The sequence below is a fragment of the Lepidothrix coronata genome, unplaced genomic scaffold (assembly GCF_001604755.1).
Source record: "Lepidothrix coronata isolate B3197 unplaced genomic scaffold, Lepidothrix_coronata-1.0 Scaffold0, whole genome shotgun sequence".
Lineage (NCBI taxonomy): Eukaryota > Metazoa > Chordata > Aves > Passeriformes > Pipridae > Lepidothrix > Lepidothrix coronata.
This window is the reverse complement of record NW_016690180.1, coordinates 10,010,842-10,032,623: the sequence shown is the minus strand read 5'-3', so window position 1 is coordinate 10,032,623 and position 21,782 is coordinate 10,010,842. Positions and strand designations below refer to the sequence as shown.

General features: G+C 39.0%; 1 protein-coding gene across 3 annotated transcripts in view; it reads left to right on the top strand.

The window, feature by feature from the left end:
* The window catches only part of LIMCH1 (LIM and calponin homology domains 1), a 179,077-nt gene that overhangs the window by 102,608 nt on the left and 54,687 nt on the right, over window positions 1-21,782 (top strand). For all 3 annotated transcript variants that reach the window (XM_017833120.1, XM_017833205.1, XM_017833295.1), the window contains 6 exons: window positions 1,919-2,025; window positions 5,117-5,147; window positions 8,205-8,315; window positions 12,566-12,761; window positions 17,126-17,375; window positions 18,028-18,300. In XM_017833120.1, coding sequence (XP_017688609.1) covers window positions 1,919-2,025; window positions 5,117-5,147; window positions 8,205-8,315; window positions 12,566-12,761; window positions 17,126-17,375; window positions 18,028-18,300 — 968 coding nt within the window. The remainder of the gene's footprint in view (window positions 1-1,918; window positions 2,026-5,116; window positions 5,148-8,204; window positions 8,316-12,565; window positions 12,762-17,125; window positions 17,376-18,027; window positions 18,301-21,782) is intronic.

Genomic DNA, 21,782 nt, shown 5'->3' with positions numbered 1-21,782 from the left:
AAACAGGCATAGGGTGGTGACACTGTTTTTTTGAGAAGTGGGCATTTGTTCATCAACAGAACTGAGTTTCCAAACTACATGGCTGCCGAATGGACTGGTGTTTTTGTTACTGCTTATCATAACTTGGTTGTGAACTTTTGGCATAAAGATGGATGCAATTAGTTATCTCCCGCGTTCCTCCTCCTTTGCTTGTTTTCTAAACCTATTAGGTTACTATGTCCTCTGTGTCCTATATATTTTTGTTAAATCTGGAAATACTGTTTGGAACATTTTTTGAATGCTTTTGCATTTTCATTAGATTTACACATTGATCTGCCCAGTGTTTGAAAGTGACCAGAACTGTCCTCCATCAAAGACCAAACACAAGAGTTATTCACAATGCAGTTGGAAAAATTATAATGCAAACAGTAAGCCAGATGGAGAATTTTACAAGCATCTTTTCGTGGCATGAATGATGCTGTCTCCCTGGGTTATGGGCACTCTGCTCTCTCAACTGCTGTTCCTTTACCCCTGGCTCCCCTCCAGAGCTGTTAAATTTCAGCCAGGGAAGAAAGGGAGATTTGGACTCTTCTGAATTTCCAAGTCTTTATTTTTTGCGGTGTGGCTGGCGAGCTTTGTGTGCGAGAGTGTTGGCATGCTGAGAGCTGCAGTGATTAGCATTCTGATTGCTGTCCCGAAACAGAACAAACAGGGCTGCTCTCGAGGAGCCATGGCCTCCCACCCAAACAAAGGCCTGGGAGCAGATGTGGGGAGAGCCCTGCTCACGAATCCTGCTCTGTCACGAAGGGTGGGTAAGAGCTAAACACTACCCAGGCTCCTCTGGTTCCTAGGTTTTACAAAAACAGAGTTCTCTGCCACACTCTGTGGTTCTGCTCCTTTGTAACTCTTCACGTGGCAGCTTAAATTTAGTTGGAGATTTAAGATGAGAGACCTCAGAGAATATCAAGCTGTACATTATGTCTTTACTTCTTCACACATCTAGCGTTGCAGTTGCTGATCTAGAAATATGCATATCTAAACACTTGTTCTCTACTGACCTTCAAGCTGTATCCATGTAAGAAATATTCACTGGTTCTGTTAAAGGGAGCAGTGTACCTACATGTGTGTAAGTGTAAAACATATATTAACTGTAAAGGTGCATATACAAATTTAATCCCCTGTGTGCAAACCTATGTGTCATCACTAGCATTTGGTTTGAAAGAGGATTATATCAGTTTGTGCTTAGTCTCTCTTAGTTATAGGTTTTTAATTTCTACCCTTTGAAAAGTGTAAATCCTTCATAAAAAGTGTTACACAATTGGTGTTGTTTCTTCTTACAGACAGTGGTCACATTAAGTGTAGCTTCAAGGTTTTTATTTCAGAAGAAGCCACTCTTTTTTCAGTGGCTTCTGACTGGCTAAGGCTTGAGAGGCAAGAGAGCAGTTGTGTTAACTGGCTTGCTCATATTGACGTGGAAAATCTTTTCTGAACAAGCTGCTTGCTTAAATGGTGGTGGGCTGTTTCATATCTACTCTTCCTGCTTCCTTCAGAAATCCTACCTTTTCTACCCTGTAACATGCTGAGATTGTGTTGGCAGCCTACATCAGTAGGTGGGGAAATTAGCAGGGCTTTTTCAGTTAAAAAAGTTGCCAACATCTGAGTTTGAAAAGAAGCAAGTCAATAAGCTTGTTGTAGTTACATATTTTGGGGGGAAAAATAAAAAGAAAAGGAAAGAAGTTTAATATCTATCAGGTTTCCAAACAAAATCTATACTGACTTCTTAAATTATGTGACTGGAAATGTCTTTGGTTCTTCATTTAACTGGTGGTATGACTGTTCACGAACAGATACTGAGTTAGAAAGAGGTTGGTTTCATAAGATATATTTTTAAATGAAGGAGAGTTAAAAGTGTTGGGGTTTTTTTTGTGTCTCTTTTCAGGATAATATCATATTATTCTTAAGAGGCTGCAAAGAGCTGGGACTTAAGGAATCTCAGCTTTTTGATCCCGGTGATCTGCAGGACACATCAAACAGAGTAACCATCAAGTAAGTACAAAAGCAGTTTGTGATTAGCATGTTATAGCCTCAGATGCATGTGATGCAATAGTAAATATTTAAGGATAAGCAAAAAGGCTATAGAACTGTCACTTGTATAAAGCAAATAGGAAGCTGAGGTTTGGGAAACCTTCAGTGCTGGGAAGAATAGATTGTTCCATTCAACAGGTTTTGTCTACGGGCTGTTATTTTTCCCACAGAGATCAACTGCAGCTCTTTAAAATAGGACAATGTTTGGACAATACTCTCGGGCACATGGTGTGACTCTTGAGGATGGTCCTGTGCAGGGCTAAGAGTTGGACTTGATGATCCTTGTGGGTCCCTTCCAACTCAGCATAATCTGTGATTCTGTGAAAATACTGTTTTAGTTACGTGATGAGATTCTGAGGGACTTGGGGGTTTTCCTGAGTCTAAATTTAGTCTGTCCAACTAATGAACTATTGTAGTCTGGGGAAAAAAAATCAAAGCTCGGATTAAAGTGTTCTGATTTTGCAATATAGGGCATTTATAGGCCTCTAAAACTCTATGAGGTGCAGACATGAGCACATTCTCTTTATTTCCCTACAAGAACTATAGATTGGGAAGCAGTAGTTGGGCTGAAGATGTCTGTGTGGACTGGAAATGCCACAGTTTAGATACTTTCTCACCAAAGCCACACACCTAGTACCACACAAATTGCACAAATTGCTCCAAAAGCAAGAGCACCCCACAGTCTCATAAAATTAACAAAATTTGTGATTGGTGTTATTTAAAAGTTTTCCTGGAAGTCTTGGGTCTATCATGTGTGATATTACAGTTATAACAGAAGTTATTGGTCTACAGAGCAGAAAATGCTGCTGAGTTGATTGAATGGCCTCGTTTCATTTGGCCAAAAAGATCACTAATAAAATCCTAGTCAGACATACCCATTTTAGAAAAGTATATGGAAACAATTTACTAAATTTCAGCAGCTTTTTTTTTTAATTCTTTTCTGGCAATGGAAGCTGGGCGAGTTTTCATGGTTTTCAAGCATTGTCTGGGAAAATTCGAAGGCTTTGAAAATCAAATTGGCCACTTTCCTTGTCTGAAGGAATAGTCTCCCATTTTTTACTCCTTTCCAAGGTTCTGACTCTACTATGAGGTTTTCTTGCCTATACATACCGGTGAGAGGGGTCAATGTGACATGTCTTCTAAATCTGATAATACTGTAATGGAAAAGGTTTTTCATGACGTCCTATAAAATCATTACAGTGAGTTGCTGGAGAGAGTTGCAAAGCAATCCCTAATCTCCATTTAAAACCCTAATCTTCATATGACATTAGAAAGAAAGGGTTTTTCTGATAAGCACCTTGATCTTTTGGGTTTGAGGATGGATGGAGTACCTTAATGGAGGCAGGCTGAGATGCTGGGACTAGGGTGGAGCTCCAAGGAGAGCTGTCCAGCATGTCACCAAGTTAAACACATAAACTCTGACATCATAAACTCTGCAGAGCTGGCCTGGCCCTCTGCTGAATATGATGCTAGATAGATGTGAAGCATCTCATTGGCATGACTTTTTTTTCCCCCCATCAACATTTCAGAGAAAGCAGCTGTGGAAATGAGCCAAATGTTTTCCTAGCACTGGCCAAGATCATGCTGAGTAACTGAGTTGAGCTGTACAAGCCAAGTCCATGACTCTTGTAGAGAAATATGTTGAAGACATGTCTTCTGCTAGCTAGTTCCCAAAGCATGAAGGTGATTTTCCCCCCTTTTTGTAGACTTTTGGGTTATTTTTTAAACATGGTGAAAATGTTACTTGTTTTGTGGTAGAGGATGAATATGACATTATTGCACATGATTAACATAATGAAATGCTAACTTTTTTTTCATATAGGTGTTAATTGAGGTATGCATCAGATCTATTTTTTTGGATCATTCTGCTTATAAAAGTTATGAGCTAATGCTGTAAAGAATTTCTTACTGACTTGTTAAACAACACTCTTTTCCACTGTTATTTTATTAAGAAAAAAACCAGGACTGTTCTATTTTTCTTAGTATGTGGGTATTGGTGGACAAAATTTTGGCTTAAAAAGATGTTATCAAAAAATACTTGGTTTTACCATTGCCTATATTTAGGCTTTTGTTGTTCTAACAGATTTAAGTACATTTACTTCTGGTTTTGTCAGGTAACCTTTCATGCTGGAGTGGTCTTACCATTATAGCAGAAGACAATAATCAGGAGACAATCTTTACTAAATCTGAAGTAGTTTTATTTATTTTTCAGCACTTAAATGTCATACACATTTCCTCCAATTTTTTTAATGCTTTCTTTGCTAAATTTTGAAATGTTCAGGTTTGCACAAACTTTGTGCCTTGTTGTTTCTAACAGAAAAATTCCACTGTTTCAGGAACATTGGAGAAAAAAAAATTAATTGAGAAGGATGCCAATGTTCAGTCTGAGCACTCAAGTATACATTCAAAAAATAAATGTTTTCCACAGCAGGTTCTGTTTTAAGTGGCAGGATCTTTGTTGCTTCACCCATCTACTTTGTTCTTTGTGAGTCTTGTTTCCACAGAAGCTCCTGCAATATTTCCTTAATGTTTGGTGATATCTCCTGTGCATGTTCAGTTGCTTCCACAATCTGTATGGGTTGCATGATTTATCACAGAGCAGAACCTGTAATAACAGCAAAATGTATTTTAGCAGTGAGGACCTTTGTCTTCTTTTTGTAAGAAATCAGCAACTCTATTTAAAGGAAATATTTTTGGCACTGTTCTACTTTAATGTTGGACCATTATAAACACATTTTATTTTTGTGCTTCCAGAGTTCTAATTTAATGATTGAAATAATGGTGACAAAATAATCCCATGTTAAGAAAAATGAATGTGTGAACTACATCTTCTTAGCTTTCATGTGTTTTCACCCAGCAGAAGCATTCTGCAGGATTTTTTAGGGAAAATGTGATTTGCTGCATACAGGCTCTTGGAAAGTGTGTCTACTTTCTGATTTTTTCCCCTCTCTCTTTTTCCGCTGCAAAGTGTATATTTAAATAGATTATTTCTCAACATCGTGCAGAAAACACTTTTTTTTTTTTTGGTGTGTGTGTTTGTGTGTGCAACCAGGAACATTGACTATAGTAGGAAGCTGAAAAATGTAAGTACATCACTTGGAGTTTGTTGAGTTTTTTTATCTGGTTAATCCTGTATTTGGCCTGAGCAAGAATTATGTTAGTAAAAACTGAGTACAGATAAGTATTGCTGAAAAGCCCTTCTGAATACAAACCTAACTAGGTTCTGCTGGAAATTTAGGTAGAGCTGCTATGGCAAAGCAGCCTTACAATAGAAATAAGGTAGAGAACGTTTGTTTCTTCTTGGATAAGTGATAAATAATGTGATTTCTGTGCTGTCCAGTGTGCAGTGTACTGGGAACGGTCTGACTCGCCCATGAAGTGACACTTTTGTAACCCTTCATGAATATATTGGCATAAAGTGCATTTGCACAAAGCATTTAAAATTAAGCAAAATGATCATCAGATCTGGATGCAAGTCTTTACTATCCGGTTTGCTAGTTTTCTCATGGTTCTTCCAAATAAATTAGTGTTTCCCAAGAAAGATTATTTCCATTTAACTTAACTGTCTTGTTAATTTAAACTAATTGCAATCCTGTAATTGTTAAGTGGAAAAGAAAATGTCTAAACTTTGCTGGTCTCAGAGTTAGTTATTCTCTTAAAGCCTAGCAAGCTGTCTGTCCTTAGTCGGCTGTAAACTGGTAGAAATTTGATTTTGTATTTGGCTTACATCCCTATAAAGTGATGGGAAATGCCAAGATCTTTTCCTAGTAACATTGCAAGCCAGTAATCATGGCTGTGGGTAAAAAAACCCCAAACAAAACAAAAACACCCCCTCCCCCAAATTATTTCATGCTGTCTTTCCCATCATCACCATCATCAGTAGAGTAGTATCTTCTGCACCCAGCACACAAAGTTTTAGGGGAGGAGTTCACCTTTGGTATTTTAGCACTGTTGTGGGCACTGGCTAAATATCTTTGTACATATGTATTGTTTTAAAGGTAAAGTTTCGAAAATGTCTTCCGTGATGTGGTTCTAGGCAATATATGCTTTCCAGGTGCATGATCCTGCAACCTTGGCTGGCAGCCAGTTGGAATTGCTTGCAAATGTGAAATTATCCACTTTTTTTCCCCTCTCAAATAAAGAAAGGAAGAAGAGAGAAAGTGATTAAATGCTAGCATAAATAAATAAAAATACCACGTCCTTCATCAGTGAACTAAATGGCAAAATGAATTGGACAGTTTCCTGGTTGCCAGAAATACTATATTTGCAAGTGTTATCATTTAACTTGGGAACATATACTGTAAGAATTCTTTGCATAAATTTATCAAGTAGTACTGGTTGAAGGATAAAAGCTCAGATAAAGGTTGTTTCAAGATAAAAAAAAATCAGTACTAGCGAAACCACCTCCTTTCACTCAGCACAGTATTGATTTGGATGTAATTTTAAAACAAGGGGAAAATTTTTGAACTTTATTGAAAGTGTTACTCAGATATTTTATGGCATGTGCACTATTTATAAACTAAAGAAAAATATAAACTATATTTATATATAAAATACATATTTTACATTATGCACCACTTTTGTTTTTAAATTGAGGATCTGTATGACATACACAGTATCCTTTTCTGGCAGGGCCTCACCTGTAGTGCTGCATAATTTTGGACATCACACTTAAATGAAAAATGGGAATGCTAGAGCAAGTTGATGAGAAAAGTCCAGCATATATTGCTGAGGAGGAAGCACTGGAGGAATATGGGTGCATGTTTTAGGGAAGAAGAGTCTGAAGGATGCCTGTTCCAAATACCCCCTTGGGATTTTTGCTAATCTTGTTTTCTTTAGTTCACTATATAGTATGAAGTATATGGCCCTGTCCCATCAGAACATAAAGTTAATGTAACTTTTTTGATAGAGTTAATGGCAACTATTATTTATTATTGGTTGCACATCTTTTCCACATCAAAATATTTCCTGTTTGTTCTGCAGTTAAATGCTTTGCACTGTCACAGAATATGCAAAAATAATGATCATTAAATGAGAAAAAGCCCTAAGTTCTGAGGTGATGGTTTGTCGTTTTTATCCAGTGCAAAACACTGAACTGAATTGCTTTTGATGATCAGTTTCCAGTCCAAATTGCTGCTGCACAGGTGCCATTAAAGACATTGCTTTAAGTGGAGGCATATGTGGGTGCAGAGAAGGACTTTCTCTGTATGGTGTAAACAGCAGCATTTTTGGAGTTGTTGGATTTGACCATCCTAAGCATCTTAATTTCTCCTTTCCTAAAACACATGCAACACCAGCAGTGTCAGGGCAGATTTCTTTGCTACTTAAAGGAGTGAAAGGGTATATAAACACTTGCAAGAGCAATTCTTGGCCTTTTCCCCTCACTAGTTTTGAAATGACTTTTGAGTTATGAAGAAGCAGCAAGTCAGAACTTGAATGAAACCACTAACTCTTTCCCCTGTGGTCTGATAGAAATGACCAGATGCTCATGGCTTTTGATTAATCTTTATTTATTCATCTTCTTTATTAAGCATTTCTTAAGCTGTTATAACAAGTTGTTATCAGAAGCCTAGAAGTAAATGTTCCTGTATCATCTGGTTGATTGCATTAGGATGATTAAAAATGAGACTTCCTTTTCTGTCCTTGAAATAGAAAGGCACACATATGAGATGTTTTTAGGCAGGCACTCATTCAAGATGTTTTGTTTATTCCCTTGGTCTTAACGGTTTTAATTAACGACTTCTAGTATCAGTACTCTTTAGGGATTTTTTCTTTTTGGGTTTACAAACAGATATATTTATGTGTCTTCTAGACAGTTTCAGATATATTTGTCTAGTTTTTCTATTCAGATTAATTTTTTCTGTTTCTTTTCCAGGCAGACATGACAGTTGTATTATTTTTATTAAAAATACCAGGGAGATAGTGTGTTAAGTTAGATATTGTGTAGGACTGTTTAAATTTTCACAGTTACTTGATATATTTATGTTTAACCTTTGACAGACACTTCCCTTTAAATTCTGATTTATAGCAAAATCTTGTGCCACTGTGCAGTTTAGAATAAATCAGGAATGCTGAAAGGAAGTAAATTTAGCTAAGTGACTGTGTAGATGGCTTAAATTAATTCTTCTTAACTTCTGCAGGTATTAGTCACCATTTATTGGCTAGGGAAAGCGGCAAACAGCTGCACGTCATATAGCGGATCAACCCTGAACCTGAAGGAATTTGAAGGTTTCCTGGCACAAATGAGAAAGGTATCTTTTTGTTATGTTTTGGGAATGGAAATTTATCTCAAATTATTAGTCCCATAAATAAACTGTTTGTTGCTAAATATGAGGGGGGTGTAGAGTTTCCATATGTTTTGGTGTGAATTTTTTCATTTATGACACCAAGTTTCAGCTAGAAGAGCTGAGACTCAAAAGAAAAGTGTCAGACTTGCAAGAGCAGAGTTTTTCCTCTTTAAAACATTCACTCTCATGGGCAACTTTTTTGGTTTTATGTTGCAACATAAAGCATCAAACCGAAGTGTCTAAATAAAGCTGAAGGGGAAGAGAAGGAGATTATGTGTCACCGAGGATATAGTTATGATAAATCTGTGTTTTGCCAAGCTCTAAATTCTGGCTGAAATCATATTTGGTGGTTTATGAGCTGAGCTGTTGGAAAGGAAAAATTGTGATTGCTCTAGGGTGGTTTGGGGACTTTTGGTTGAGCATTCCAGCATGCCCTGAATCTTGAATCAGGTTGCTTAGCATCGATTACCAAGAATGCATTTCTTGGGGACGGAAGGGGCAAGGAGCAGGCTTGTAAGAAGATGGCAGCACCACATGTTAGCATTGAATGTGTTGGATGTAGTGCTCATGAAAGGCCACGTAGATACCTTCTCCAGTCCGCAGAGAGCTTCACGCCTGCTGTTTCCTCCCCATGTCATGTAACGACCATGTCGCCACAGGCAGTAGAGTTTGGGGACTGTGGGAGAATCTCTGGACTTCACTCTCCTCGAGCTCTGTGTTACTGCATCTGCATCAGCTGCAGCTCTCCATTCTGGGATCCCATAGGGCCAGCACCAGATTGCCACTGGAGAAGAAATACTTGTCTGATAGCAGCTTCTATATTCTGGTGACACCAGAGAACCTTAACTAGATGGGTAAAATCCCTGTTTGTGAGCCCAGTTCCTGTGAAAACTCAAGCAAAAATGGAGAGGAAGAGAGAACATCTTGCTTCTCTGGAGAAATTTATTTTAGTCTTCATTTTAATGACCTGCGCTAGTTACTTGGGACTTTGGCACTCGTGAGCGATGTGACTGAAACTAAGCAATAAAAAAATGAAGTTAATACTTGAGTTGTTTACAAATAGAAGATGCAGGGAAGGAGCAGTCTGCACTCCAAAGAGTCAGAAAGGTGAAACAAAACCAAACAAGGGGGCTAGCACAGAAAAATTGGCAAAGTACAGGTTGTTATAATGTTAGTGCTGCATGGTATTGTGGTTTATTTTTTAATGTTTAATCTTGCACCACGAGGCTCCTCTTTTTCCAGGTGATAATTACCTGTGAAACTTATCATCAGAGCACTTTAGAGGTCTTATCTTGAGCCCTTTTGTGGGATGAAGTAGGCTGGAGCTTAAAGGCAGTGTTCTCTAGGGAGCTGATGGTAATGGAGTGCCTGGCTGGGCGTTGCGGAGCACTGTGAATCAAGGCCAAAGGCAAGAGGCTGAGACTTGACTTGTTGCAGATTTGGAGCTGGGAGAAGAGTAGAGATCTCATAAAAGCTGAAAGCTATATATTCTTTTAATGCATAAACAGAGCACTTTGCAGTCCTGAAAAGTCTTGTTTAGGTGATTCTGTTATGAGGGCCGTTGTGACTTGTTTTGGGATCACCTCCCTACTCCTATGTCCCTGCAGTATTTCCCACTGGCAATTGTGGGTTTGTCTGTTACTGCATTTGAAGAAGATTTGGTTGTAAAATAGAACATGTTAATCATGCTGTGCAACACTCTGATGTTCTTTATAGCTGAGCTCGAGTGATGAAAAGACACTTTATCACATTCTCTACTGGTATTTTTCCACAGAATTTAGTAAGTAAATCGACCATAAATTCAGTCTGGTTTAGTCTTTCTGTTGTAAATCCTCTTCTGCTCTCCTTTTTTAATAAGCAAATCAAAAGACAGCTCCAATGTAAGTTGTCTCAGACTCATCTTTTTTTCTTCTCGTATTGAAGGGGCTATTCATTTCTAATTTTATTCATGCAACTCTGTTTTTAATTTCTTTAACTATTTGAGTACTCATTTTTCTTTTAAACTAGAAATTCACAACGACAAAAGATCCATGGCTTTTTGATTATATTTAGTGGGTGGAACTTCCTGGAGAAATGCATCTTATATTTGGCAGTCATGCTTCTACTGCCACTCGGTGACATACTGTGTTTTTAATTAGATAATATGAAAGACTGATGTGCTGGTTTGTGTCATGCTATGGTGTTATCAGTCCCACAGATAACCACTTTCCCATTGATAATGTTTGGGAAATAACATTTGTTCAAGGCAGGACAAGTACCCATCTGTGTGGCGGCATTGTGTTTGCCAAGGGAAAGGCTGTAAAGAACATGTTTACAGAAGTCTAGGATCCTATCCTAGTGCCTGCCTCCTAATTCGTAGTGAGCGACATGCAAAATTAACATCAACAGGCCTTTGAAAGTAAGGTCTGCAGAACTCATTAGTTTACAATTGGACTGTTTTCAAACTCTGATAGATAGTGAATGCAGGCTGGGGCTTTTTGCCCAAGTTTAAGTCCCTGTAGCTGCTGAGCAGTTCTGTGTCATTCAAATACAGCAATTTAGGAAAATGGAAATGTGCCTAAAGGTTGAGAATAGCTGATTTGGTATGAAGGGATGAGTGGATTTAGGGAATTTGGATTTTTTAAAAGATTTTTGGATCATGTCACAAACAGGATTTTGATAGGATTTTTAGATTTGTTCTTGGATGTGTGTAATTCATGAAAATTTCAGGGAGACTGGTCTTTGTCGTGTGTTGTTTCTATCAATATTTTACTTCACTAAGCAGAACTGAAGAAGAGAATTCGGTTACAACTTAGATGCATTTTATTTGTTTTTAGAAAATATTTTCTCTTCTATTTGCAGTGAGGTTACTTAATGGCATTACCACAGTTTAGCTTGGCCTTAGGCGACCTTTGCCGCTGCCCTTAATGTGGTATTTTGGCAGATTAGTAGCGAGTGGCACTAATTAAGCTTTCTTCCTGAAAAGTCTGCAGAACGTTTGGTCTGATCTCTCAATCTCGCTTCAAGCCTCCCTCTTTTTCAGCGTGGGAGTGTTGGTGTATTATTGTAGGGCTCTCCTCCCTCCATCACTTTTCCAGCAAACACTGTGATATTCCTGGCTGATCTTCTCCTTAGTGATCTTAGTGATGGGTAAACCCTTAGCAGTTAAGGACAGTGGGAGCTGTGCTCAACATAGCCATTGTGCTTCAGCTAATGGTAAGCAGGGGGTGCTTCTTAATTAGGAATTAATATTCAAATGCTTCTGGGAAAAAAAAAAATCACATTCCAGCCTCTTTGGGTCACAAAATGTCAGTCTGATAATGGCACCCACGTCTCTGACTTTACTTACTGTCGGGGGAGAAAAAAACAGATTTATCTTTGAATAAACTTAGTTATTTTTGTTTTTTCTCAGTCTGTATGATTTTAATTAATGTTAGGATGCTCTCTAAAACAAGGGATTTATTATAATTCAAGGGTGAGGATGGCTTCTATTGACCTTTCCCTCTGCTGGAGTTTCAGTGTTTTAGTATGTGCTGCTTGCACTGGAAAGAATTTATAATCACAGGGCTGTCAAAGACAACCATTGTTCTCCCTGCTCTGAACATGTGGGTCAGCTACAAGTGCTTTCATATCCCCCAGAGCCAGGAGCTGGCAAAGAGTAAAGAGCACAACTGAATTCTTCTGAGGCATCGGGAAAAGCATTTTGCATATTTTTCATTGCTGATTGCTTGAGAAAGACATCCCTCTTTCATAACAGGAATTTCTCTTCAAGGTAGAGGGAGGCTGGGGCACACTGCTTTATTATTTTGCTGAGCTGAAGCAGCAACAACAAATGCTGTCTGCTGGTGTCCTGGCCAGATACAATAGATGGGCAATGGGAGGAGGGGAATCTTTTGGAAAGCAGCAGACTTAAACCTGATGCAGGCATGATGTTAAAATTGTAGTGCCTTTGCCTGTGCCATGGACTGTGGATGACAAGTCAAGGTTCAGGTTACTTTCATTTTTGATCGGTTTATTAACTGGCCTATTGGAACTTTTTCTCAGTTCACTGTACTAATCCAGTGAGAGTGATTTCTTCTTAATCAGCATAAAATTGGGATTTATTGCAAGCTTGCACTTTTGTTTTGAAGGGAAGAAGGGGCAAAAATCAAGGAAACCCTTTTTTCTGGAGAGGAGATTTTTAGTATTTGGGAAGATGCTTTGCTGTCTGATGTGTAATGGATATTTCCACGTAGGAAACAGAGGATATTGAGAGCCCAAAGCGCAGCATTCGTGACAGTGGTTACATAGACTGCTGGGACTCTGAACGCAGTGATTCCCTCTCCCCACCTCGCCACGGCAGAGATGATTCCTTTGACAGTCTGGACTCCTTTGGCTCCCGCTCGCAGCAGACACCATCTCCAGATGTAGTGCTCAGAGGGAGCAGTGATGGTGAGTACCAGTCACAGTGCGGCACGTGAATAATGTTGTGACATAGAGGCAAAGTTTCTGGAATAAATGTGCCATTCAGAAGCTGGATACTGCCTCTGAACCGGGCTAATCCAGTGGGAAAACTTTTCTATGAGTGCTGATTCGTGCTCCCTGAGTTGTAGATGACTTTGCCAACAACTTACCTGAAATCTGACTCAGGATAGCGTAGCATTGGAAAATGAGTTACATCATTGCACTGTAACTTTATGATGGGAAGAGTGTTTTTCTGGGTTACAGTGTAAGAGGATGTTATGCAGATTCATTTTAGCTTATAAACTAGGCTAAAGTAAGAAATAAAATTGCAGGAACAAGGAAAATATTGTAGTGAATAAAATGTTTGCTTAGGTAAACTCCGGGCAGATAAATGACATAGAAATATCTTGGGAATGTCTGATACTTGACAAAGTTTTGAAGTCTGATGTACAGTGCTTTACCAAATGTTGTATTTGTTTTCATGGTATTTAGGAAATTGAATAAATTAATAGCTCCCAGCATCAGAGCTGTGGCCATCTTTGTACACATTCGTGCGAGAACATGCAGCTCTAGGAGTACAGAAGGGGTGCTGCTTTTCTGCCTTTCTTTTCTGATTCCCAGAGCTTTCCAGAAGCTTGTAAACACAGCATGCTGGATGAAGAAGGATTTGCTTAGGGTAGGTGTAGAGCATGCTCTTAGGTTACCTGTCATGAGCAGGATTCTGGTTCAGGACAAAAGGATGCATGATTGAGGCTCTCTCAGCGCAGTTACATTCCTGCTGAACTGATAAATAAGTCAAATTTTATCATCAGATGAAGCTGTGTTGCACACACGAATCACTTCTCCTTAGTAATGTTACTTATTTAATACAAAAATGGAAAGGCAGAAGGACCTTTTCGTAGGAACCAGATGTTCATACTGCTTTTGGCACTGTGAAAGAAACTGGTGCTAATCATAACCGGACACATGAGAGATTGCCTGAGATGATGGGGAACCCCTTAGAACTGGAAAGCTGGCAGGGAGAGCTGGCATCACAGTAGAATTATGAAAGAGCTGTGGGAAAATCAGAGCTAAGATCTGCTCTGAGTGGCCTGTGGTATTTGGGCTGTTATTGGTTTACCATCCAGAACCAGCTACTGGGGCTGATTCCCTGAAACAGCCTCATGGCCCTTCAAAGGACAGGTTCCACATTATAATATGTTTTTCTGCCTTCCCAAATGAGACAAGTGTGGTGTTGGCAATTAGGAACACCTCACAAGTCCTAATCAAGAAGTCTTGCTCTGTCCTGGGTGCTTGATGGGTGTCCTGTGTCCGTGCTTACTTGGAGCTGGTAGGCAGCCAGTTACGTATGTCCTGTAGCTGCTTCCTATCAACTTCTGCTGTATTAGCAGATTTTAGAAAGGTTTTGTGTTTTTTTGCCACAGTTAAGACATATTGTCTTGTCACATTCTTGAGTCTGTAACAAACACAAAAGAAGATAAAAGCATACAAAGTTTGTTCTTAAAAATTAGTATTTAACTATATCCAGGATGCGAGCAGATGCTGTGTGCACATGTATGACTTGTCCAGCCAGCACTTTCTGTGTCCCATTTTCCCTGCTTGCTGCTGACATAACTTCACAGCTGTCTCCTCCAACAGTTGCAGGTGGAGTGTAACTTGGCTGACCTCTTTTATGTTGAACCTCTTCCTGTGGCCCCAGCAGGCTAGTGTATCACTCAGCTGTGTGTAGTTTTTGATAGAAATAATTTATGTTGGACTTGATGATCTTAGAGGTCTTTTCCAACCTAAATGATTCTATGATTCTTTATGCAAAGCTGGATGGAGGAAAAGGTTCTGCTTTCATTACTTCTTTCTCCATTCAAATGGGAGCTTTATAAACCAAATAATATTGTAGTGAACTAAAACTATAATTCCTTCCACTTCTAGGAGAAAAAGAACGAATGTAGATCATTTAAGTGATCCTAAAGTCATGATTAGTTTAGATGGAAGCAGTGAGAAATGCCATCACAAATGCCATCTGTGATGAGTCTCACTGTTGAGGAACTGCTCTGGTGTCATATGCAGATCCTACCCCTTGGAAAAAAGCAAACAAAACCAGTGGTAGAATAGAGCACTTTATTTAAAACACAGTAGAATTGCAGGCTGACCTGCCTCTAGAGTTGCCAATGAATAAATCCTCTGCTTGGCCAACAGTTGTGCATGGATCCTTGTACGAAGGACCTATACTTGTCTGTGGTGTATAACTGCTTGTTACTGGTTGTGGAAACTCTGTGGTGCTGCTTCTACTTGGAAATGCAGAAAAACAAATTTAAGGTTATAAATGTAGAGCACAGCTGCATCTTCCATTTGTTACTTTGGCTTCCAGTGCTTTTTTTGCAAATTTGAGCTGAAAATAATTTCGTGAGTAAAATATGAATAATTAAAGAAGCTATTTGTCTTTGAAGTACTCAGCTTGGGGATACTTATAGGCACATCAGTAATGAGGGAGAGGAATGTGTTCTAATTCCTCTGCTACTGTGATTATCTATTCCAGCATTTCTGTCTGCCAGATCAAGACTGGTTTTCATGTGATACAAAAATAGACACCAGAACAAACTCAAAAGCAAACAGAATAGCAAATAACATTTGCTAATATATTGCTAAATGAAATAAAATTTTATTTTATTTTAGTTCCTCTGTGCCTTGCTCAGGCTAATGGTACTGCAGCTCTTCAAACCTCAGCTATCCTCAGATACCTATGATTCTGTGATCATATCTCTCCTTTTTCTTTCGACATAGACTCAGTTTACCAATCACGGTGCTAGTTATCGTAAGTTCTTAAAGAAAATTGTTCAAGCAAAAGGATCCTGGCAAAAAAAAAGGGCATTGTGATTTTTGTCTTAACTAGTTCATTTTCCATTTTGTCATATCTTTTCTTACTGTTCCCTTTCACTCTTCTTCATCTCTCTCCAAGCAAACAATTAATTACTCAATCTGCTGCAAAACCTCATTGCAAATAACATTCCTAGCATATTTAGATCTCTTTTCCTTCCCCCACTTTGAGTTATACACAAGCTACTTGTGATTTTTATGACTTCATTGTTTTCAGTTGTTCATTGGGTAGCCCAGTAAATTAGCTAGTAATTTACTAGTGTGTTGAATTAGCAAGAGGACAGAACCTGTGTGGCTTCCCCTCACCCTGGAGAGGGGAAACAGCTATTGCACATGCAAGTGTTGCAAAGGGGCCAAGGACCAGAGCCATCCAATACTCCAACGCTCAGAGAAGATATGAATGCTGGTGGGACGAACGTGCTCCATTTCACTCTTCAAACCAGGGCCTATGATGATGTTACACTGCTGAGAGAGAACTATTTGCATAGCTTCTTTGTGAATTGCTTTAAAAGGCTTGTGATGGTGCAAGGAATCCAGTGAATGTCTATGAAGTGGCTTCCAAGATGGCTACGAGGGCAATTCCACACTGCAAATGCTCTTTAGGGTATTTGTCCTACCATTTGGGAGTTTAGTTTTCAAGTCAGAAAAGTCTTTCCTAAATTTCAGTGTTTTAAATGGCTTGTAAATATCAGGAGGCTTAGTTCATTTGAACAAAATCAAGTAGTCACCCAGCTCTGTTGTCTCACATCTTGTTTTCTGTAACTCTTGATTTTTCTCTCTCACCTTATTTCTTCACCAGTAAGGATTTTTCAGTCTTTGCTGTACTGACCTAACCACTAAATCCTAAGGTCCCTTCCCTGTCTCCTTGCACATTTCCATTTGGGGATCAAGTCTCTGTCTGTTCTGCAGTGTGCTAGAATGATTGACCAGGCAACTGATAAGGGAGACCATCCGAGTTTTCTGGTTTATAGCAGCTGATGCCATTCTTAGATCTTGACCATAGCTGATGCTGTGTGTGTCCAAATTGCTGTGTGTAGAAACACCCACATATCCCTGCCATTCTGTAGCTATATAACATGCAGCCCTTTTTTGCTTCTGCTTGTGCTAGGCAGATATAAGAATGCAAATCAGATCAGGCATACTCATATGAACAACTAGGAGTCATTTGGGCTATAGTCAGGTAAGCTTCTGTGTCTGTCCTTTGTGACTGACAAGTCTGGCTTAGTCTGACCCTGAGATTTTTTGATGTGACCTGTGGCTGAAGATGAGTTTTTCAGAGATTGATGGAAAAAAGTGTTTATTGTCTGTGTAGATGTTATGGCTACTACCTTCAGTGACTGACTTTAAAATACAAATGCAAGTAAGAGTGGTTAAATGTAATTTTTTGGTGGTGTCTTCTCTGAGTTATAATTTTAAAAAAACCCAAACAATTGGATGAAAGTGAAAATAAGGGGATTTTTTTTTTTCTCCTTCCTCACTAGGGAGAGGAAGTGACTCGGAAACTGACCTGCCACACAGAAAAATGCCAGATGTGAAAAAAGATGATATGTTGGCGAGGCGGACCTCACACGGTGAACCTAAATCAGCTGTGCCTTTTAACCAGTACCTTCCGAACAAGAGTAATCAGACTTTCTATGTACCTGCTCCACTTCGGAAAAAGAAAGCTGAGCGAGAAGAATACCGAAAGAGCTGGAGCACAGCGACCTCACCGCTAGGAGACAGACCTTTCAGGTAAGACTGGCCTGTCCAGCTTCTCCCTCAGTGATGAGGATAACAGTTGCCCAATTTTCATTCTTTTCACAAGGCATATGATAACTGTAATAAATCTCTTGCTGATATGGTACTAATAAATAGTTTGTAACAATTGGTAGGAAAAAAGCAATGAGTAGAAAATCACTGTCTTGATGTTATTTACCATGCAGTGCAATGTATAACTTGTGTTTGACAAGATGTCAGTTAATACAAGTACCATGGATGTCGACTCAAACCCAAGGCTGGAAAAAATTGTTCTGAATGATCTGTTTCAGTTCTCAAGACAGTTACTCACTGACAAATGATACTTACAAGTAATGTTTGATGTATTTAATCAAAATAGATAATATTTTTGCTCTGTTTTTTGTAAAATCGGTTTATTTATGTGTTGTGTTCTATACACTAGTATGGTTTATATAGTTGTGACTATGTGTTTCTGCATGTTGGCTTTGTCAGCTGATACTTAGCTTGTGGTTTGGCCTAAGAAGCAACTCCCATTAAAGAGCATAATTATTTTCCCTGATTATTCATTAGAATTCCTACTTTGGTATCTTGATATCAGCAAAATGTGCTTACAAGTGTATATGTTTTAGATACAGTCTGTATTAAACTAACTTGTATAATTCAATAGTAAATCCCACCCTGAAACCATAGAAGAAGAACTGAATGAAACATCGGGACTGTGTGAAAAGGAGAAAGTGTGCTCTGTGGCTCCTGAGGCAAGCTCCCTTAAAAATCAATTAGGTTTGAATCAAAGTGAAGAAAACTCCATAGACCAATCTCCTTCATGTAGTGCAAAAGAAACATCAGCACCCAAGGGGAAAGATACGGAAGAGATCAGAAAGCTAAGAAGACTGGAACAAGCTGGCATTAAGGTCATGTCAGCAGCCCAGCGCTACGGCAGGTTAGCCCAGCGGTGTGGGAAATTGTGCACGCTTCACGTTTTTAGGATTGGCTGAAGTGTGGGCTTCCTTGATCCGCTGTGATTTCACATCTCCTAACAAAAACCCGGTTGCTAAGCACTCACAATTGCTAGTGAAAGTCTTGGTCTGAAAAACCTTGTCATGTGGCAGCTGTGGATTGCAGAGTTATATGATGCTAACTGCATTTATGTTGAGAAATTGTATTATCTTACAGCATAATGTAAACAGACTCCAGGAAGACTACTACCCAGACTACTTGTCACCTTCCATCTAATGCTTTCTTGTATTTAATAAAAATATATATAAATATTCATTAAAAATGCCTTGTTTAGGTAAAAGTTTCAGAAATTTATGTTACTTGTTGCTGGTGAGGCGGTGAACCATACTTTTTAGGTGGTTAATATTTTTAGCTGTGTTAATAAATGATATATTTATTTTTAATGGCAGGAACTATAAAAGTACAGTGCTTGTTAACACGCATACCAGTAGAGGCATAGTTCAGCAGTCATAATTTGACTGACTTTGGCATGGAATATCTGTAGTTACTCACTTATTATCTGTGTTATTTATTTTTGGATGTTGTTCAGTTTGGTTATTTCCCATTCTTTAACTGGAGAGCTGAATGATGGCTAGGCTCATCACCCATGCCTTTCCATCATCTGATATTGGATCCTCATGAAAAATCTCTTCTAGTCATGGGGATGATCTCCAAAGCCGAGTTTTAGCCAATATGTTGGAAGACTAGGGTCTTATAAGGGATCAAAATGGTTTGGCTAAAGGCTAAGTGTCCAAATGTCCTCCTGTCCAAAACATTTAGTTTTGGATTGTGGGATGAAATCTTAACAGTGAGTAGTTTAGCAGATGCAGATCTGCAGTCTGGGCTTTGAAATATAGTAGTAAGAAGTACAGCTCATATGTGGTGCGGTTCATTCATAGGTACAGTGATGCTTGTCTGCGGCCACATACAGATGTGCCATATGCAGATGACACAGTCACAGTATATATGCTGTCATTTGTCCTCTTCTCAGGTCTGCTTTGCTGTTGTCAAGCTGCACTGAACCAATGCTTGTGTGTGTTTGTGGAGTATTACTTTTAACAAAGTCAGATACTAATGTAGGTGAACTATCTGGCATAAATTAGTCCTTCAGTCTCAATTAGTGCTAGTCGATTGAGAATCCATAAACAGGAGGGGTATTAGCATAATCCCATTCCAAGTCCCAAGGCTGAGGAATTAATAGTAGTAATATAGTAATATGGAGTACAATGTACCAATAGCTTGTGTTTATCAGTGCAGTGCACAACAAATAGCTCTGTTTGCATTTGGAGGATGCTCACCACAGTGAGAGTCCATTTTCCAACCCTGTGCTTGATCTGCGGGCTTTATGTCTATGAAAGAAGCATGTGTGATCAAATGTGTGATTCTTTGGCAGGAATTCAGGTCTTCTCTTTCCTTAGACAATCTGTTGTCCTGACAGGACTAAAGGAGAAGGGAGGAGAAATAACAAGTCATTTTTCTTCCTTACTCTCAGTGGAAGCAACTTGTGGAATTTGGCAGCTGGAAGAAGGAGGAGCTGATGGTTTTCTGTCCCAGCTAAGGGTGAAAGAGCAGAGCTTTGTAACCCAAGCTTCACTGTAGTGAAGTAGGAGTCTGCTTCTGGGGATTGAAGAAAGACACAGCAGAAAAGGCACTGGAGTCAGGGGTCTGTAAGGAAAATTATTTTTGTGTGTAAGTGGAAGAATAGTGGGTAAGGAGAAGGGAAGAATTTAGTAGTAACACTTTTGGATACAGGGCAGCATTTAATCATCTTTCTTAATGTTGTCTTACTCTTCCCTGTTCTTTGAACCTCTCAATTTTTTCTCACTTCTTGGCATCGAGTTCAAATTTCCATGCAGTAATGATACTGAGCAATTCTCAGTCTCGTTTCTGTATTCTGATTTTTTGTTTCCACTTCTCTTACTCCCTGATCTTTTTAAGATGCCAGACTCTCTTTTTTTCACCTGAGATTGTTAGTTTTCTTCCAGTTCCTCTGAGAAGGCTGTTTCATCTCGACATATTGACCTCTGGAGGACAGCCACTGTGACTTTTGCATTCTACAAGGCATCTAATTGTTCCTAAAGCTGAAATTCAGTAGGGGACCTTTCTGAGTCCTGAACAAGAATGATTTGAGCTTGTAGGCAAATGTATTTTTTGCTTGGAGTCTAAGTACTTATCTCCATTGCTCTAGTGTGTTCTATTGAACTGGAGGCTATAAAAATGCATGGTATTCTCCTTCCCAAAGAAGTGTATTATCTCTATTGCATGTTGTTTTATTGATATGTGATCCTTCTTGCTTGCTTATTGCCTGCATCTGTCTCTTACTTACTTTATTGTATTTGAAAGGTAAGGATCAGATTCATGGAGGCACCCTAAAAAGAAAATAATTAAGTGTGTTGTAAGAGATGATGGAGAGGGAATGTAAGAGGGAAATGTGAGCAAGCATTTATGATATGTTTGTTGCAAAAGGGATGTGGACTCGTACCTTGACAGAGCATAAGCATGCAAAACCCTTTCATTGTTCTGAAATGCAGTATAAGGATCCACAAACCTGTGTAAGACTTTGCTTCAGGGAGCGCAAATGCCTGCAGTCTGACACTTTGAAAGCACCTGTTGTACTAGCAAAGACCCCTGGGCTGAGGCAGGGTGTGCAAGAACAATTTTCGACTAGATCTAGAGTCTTTGCTGTCTCCATGGTAAACTGGCCTTAAAAAACACTTTTGAGACCATCACAAACTGATTCAGGAGACCTCAAAATGTCACAGCTAATCTTTGATTCCATTAAAAACAAAATGTAAATGAATGGAAAATACTCTCAACCTAGAAACTGATTACTGAAGTCTAGTTACATACTAAAAGTTGTAAGTTTTTCATTACAATGACTCCTAGTTGCACTTTTGAATATTAAAACTCAATATTTCTTTGTTTCCAAAAACACTGCTCTCAGAAATGCTGCATTTGATGCTCTCAAACTTCAGTAGCACTGGTGGGCATGAGACTGAAAAATCCAGCAGTTTTTACTGAATAATCATGTGGTGAGCCAGCTGTTTCTGAAGCTGTTGTGGACAGAGATGCTCATGAGGAAGAGGGACAATGGTTCCATTTGAAGTGCCATCGGCCAGTGTTGTCTGTTGCCTTAAATGAAATCATGATCTTTCAGAGAGATCTAAGGAAAAAGTTTCCTTTAGCTAATTTGAGACCATGCTCTCCACATCACTAACAGATCCTGTGTGTTGCAGCATAACAAGGCAAAGGCAGGCGGTTTTTTATGTCCTCTGAGCCTGAGCCAAGCTGGCCTGTCAGGGACGGTTTATGGCTTCTCCATAAGTTTCTCCAGCAACTTTGTTGAGCAGTACTTTGAAAGGGCATCTGGAGATGTAAAATAGGTGGCATATGCAGTGGGCTCGCAGGGATTTAAAATGTTTGAAA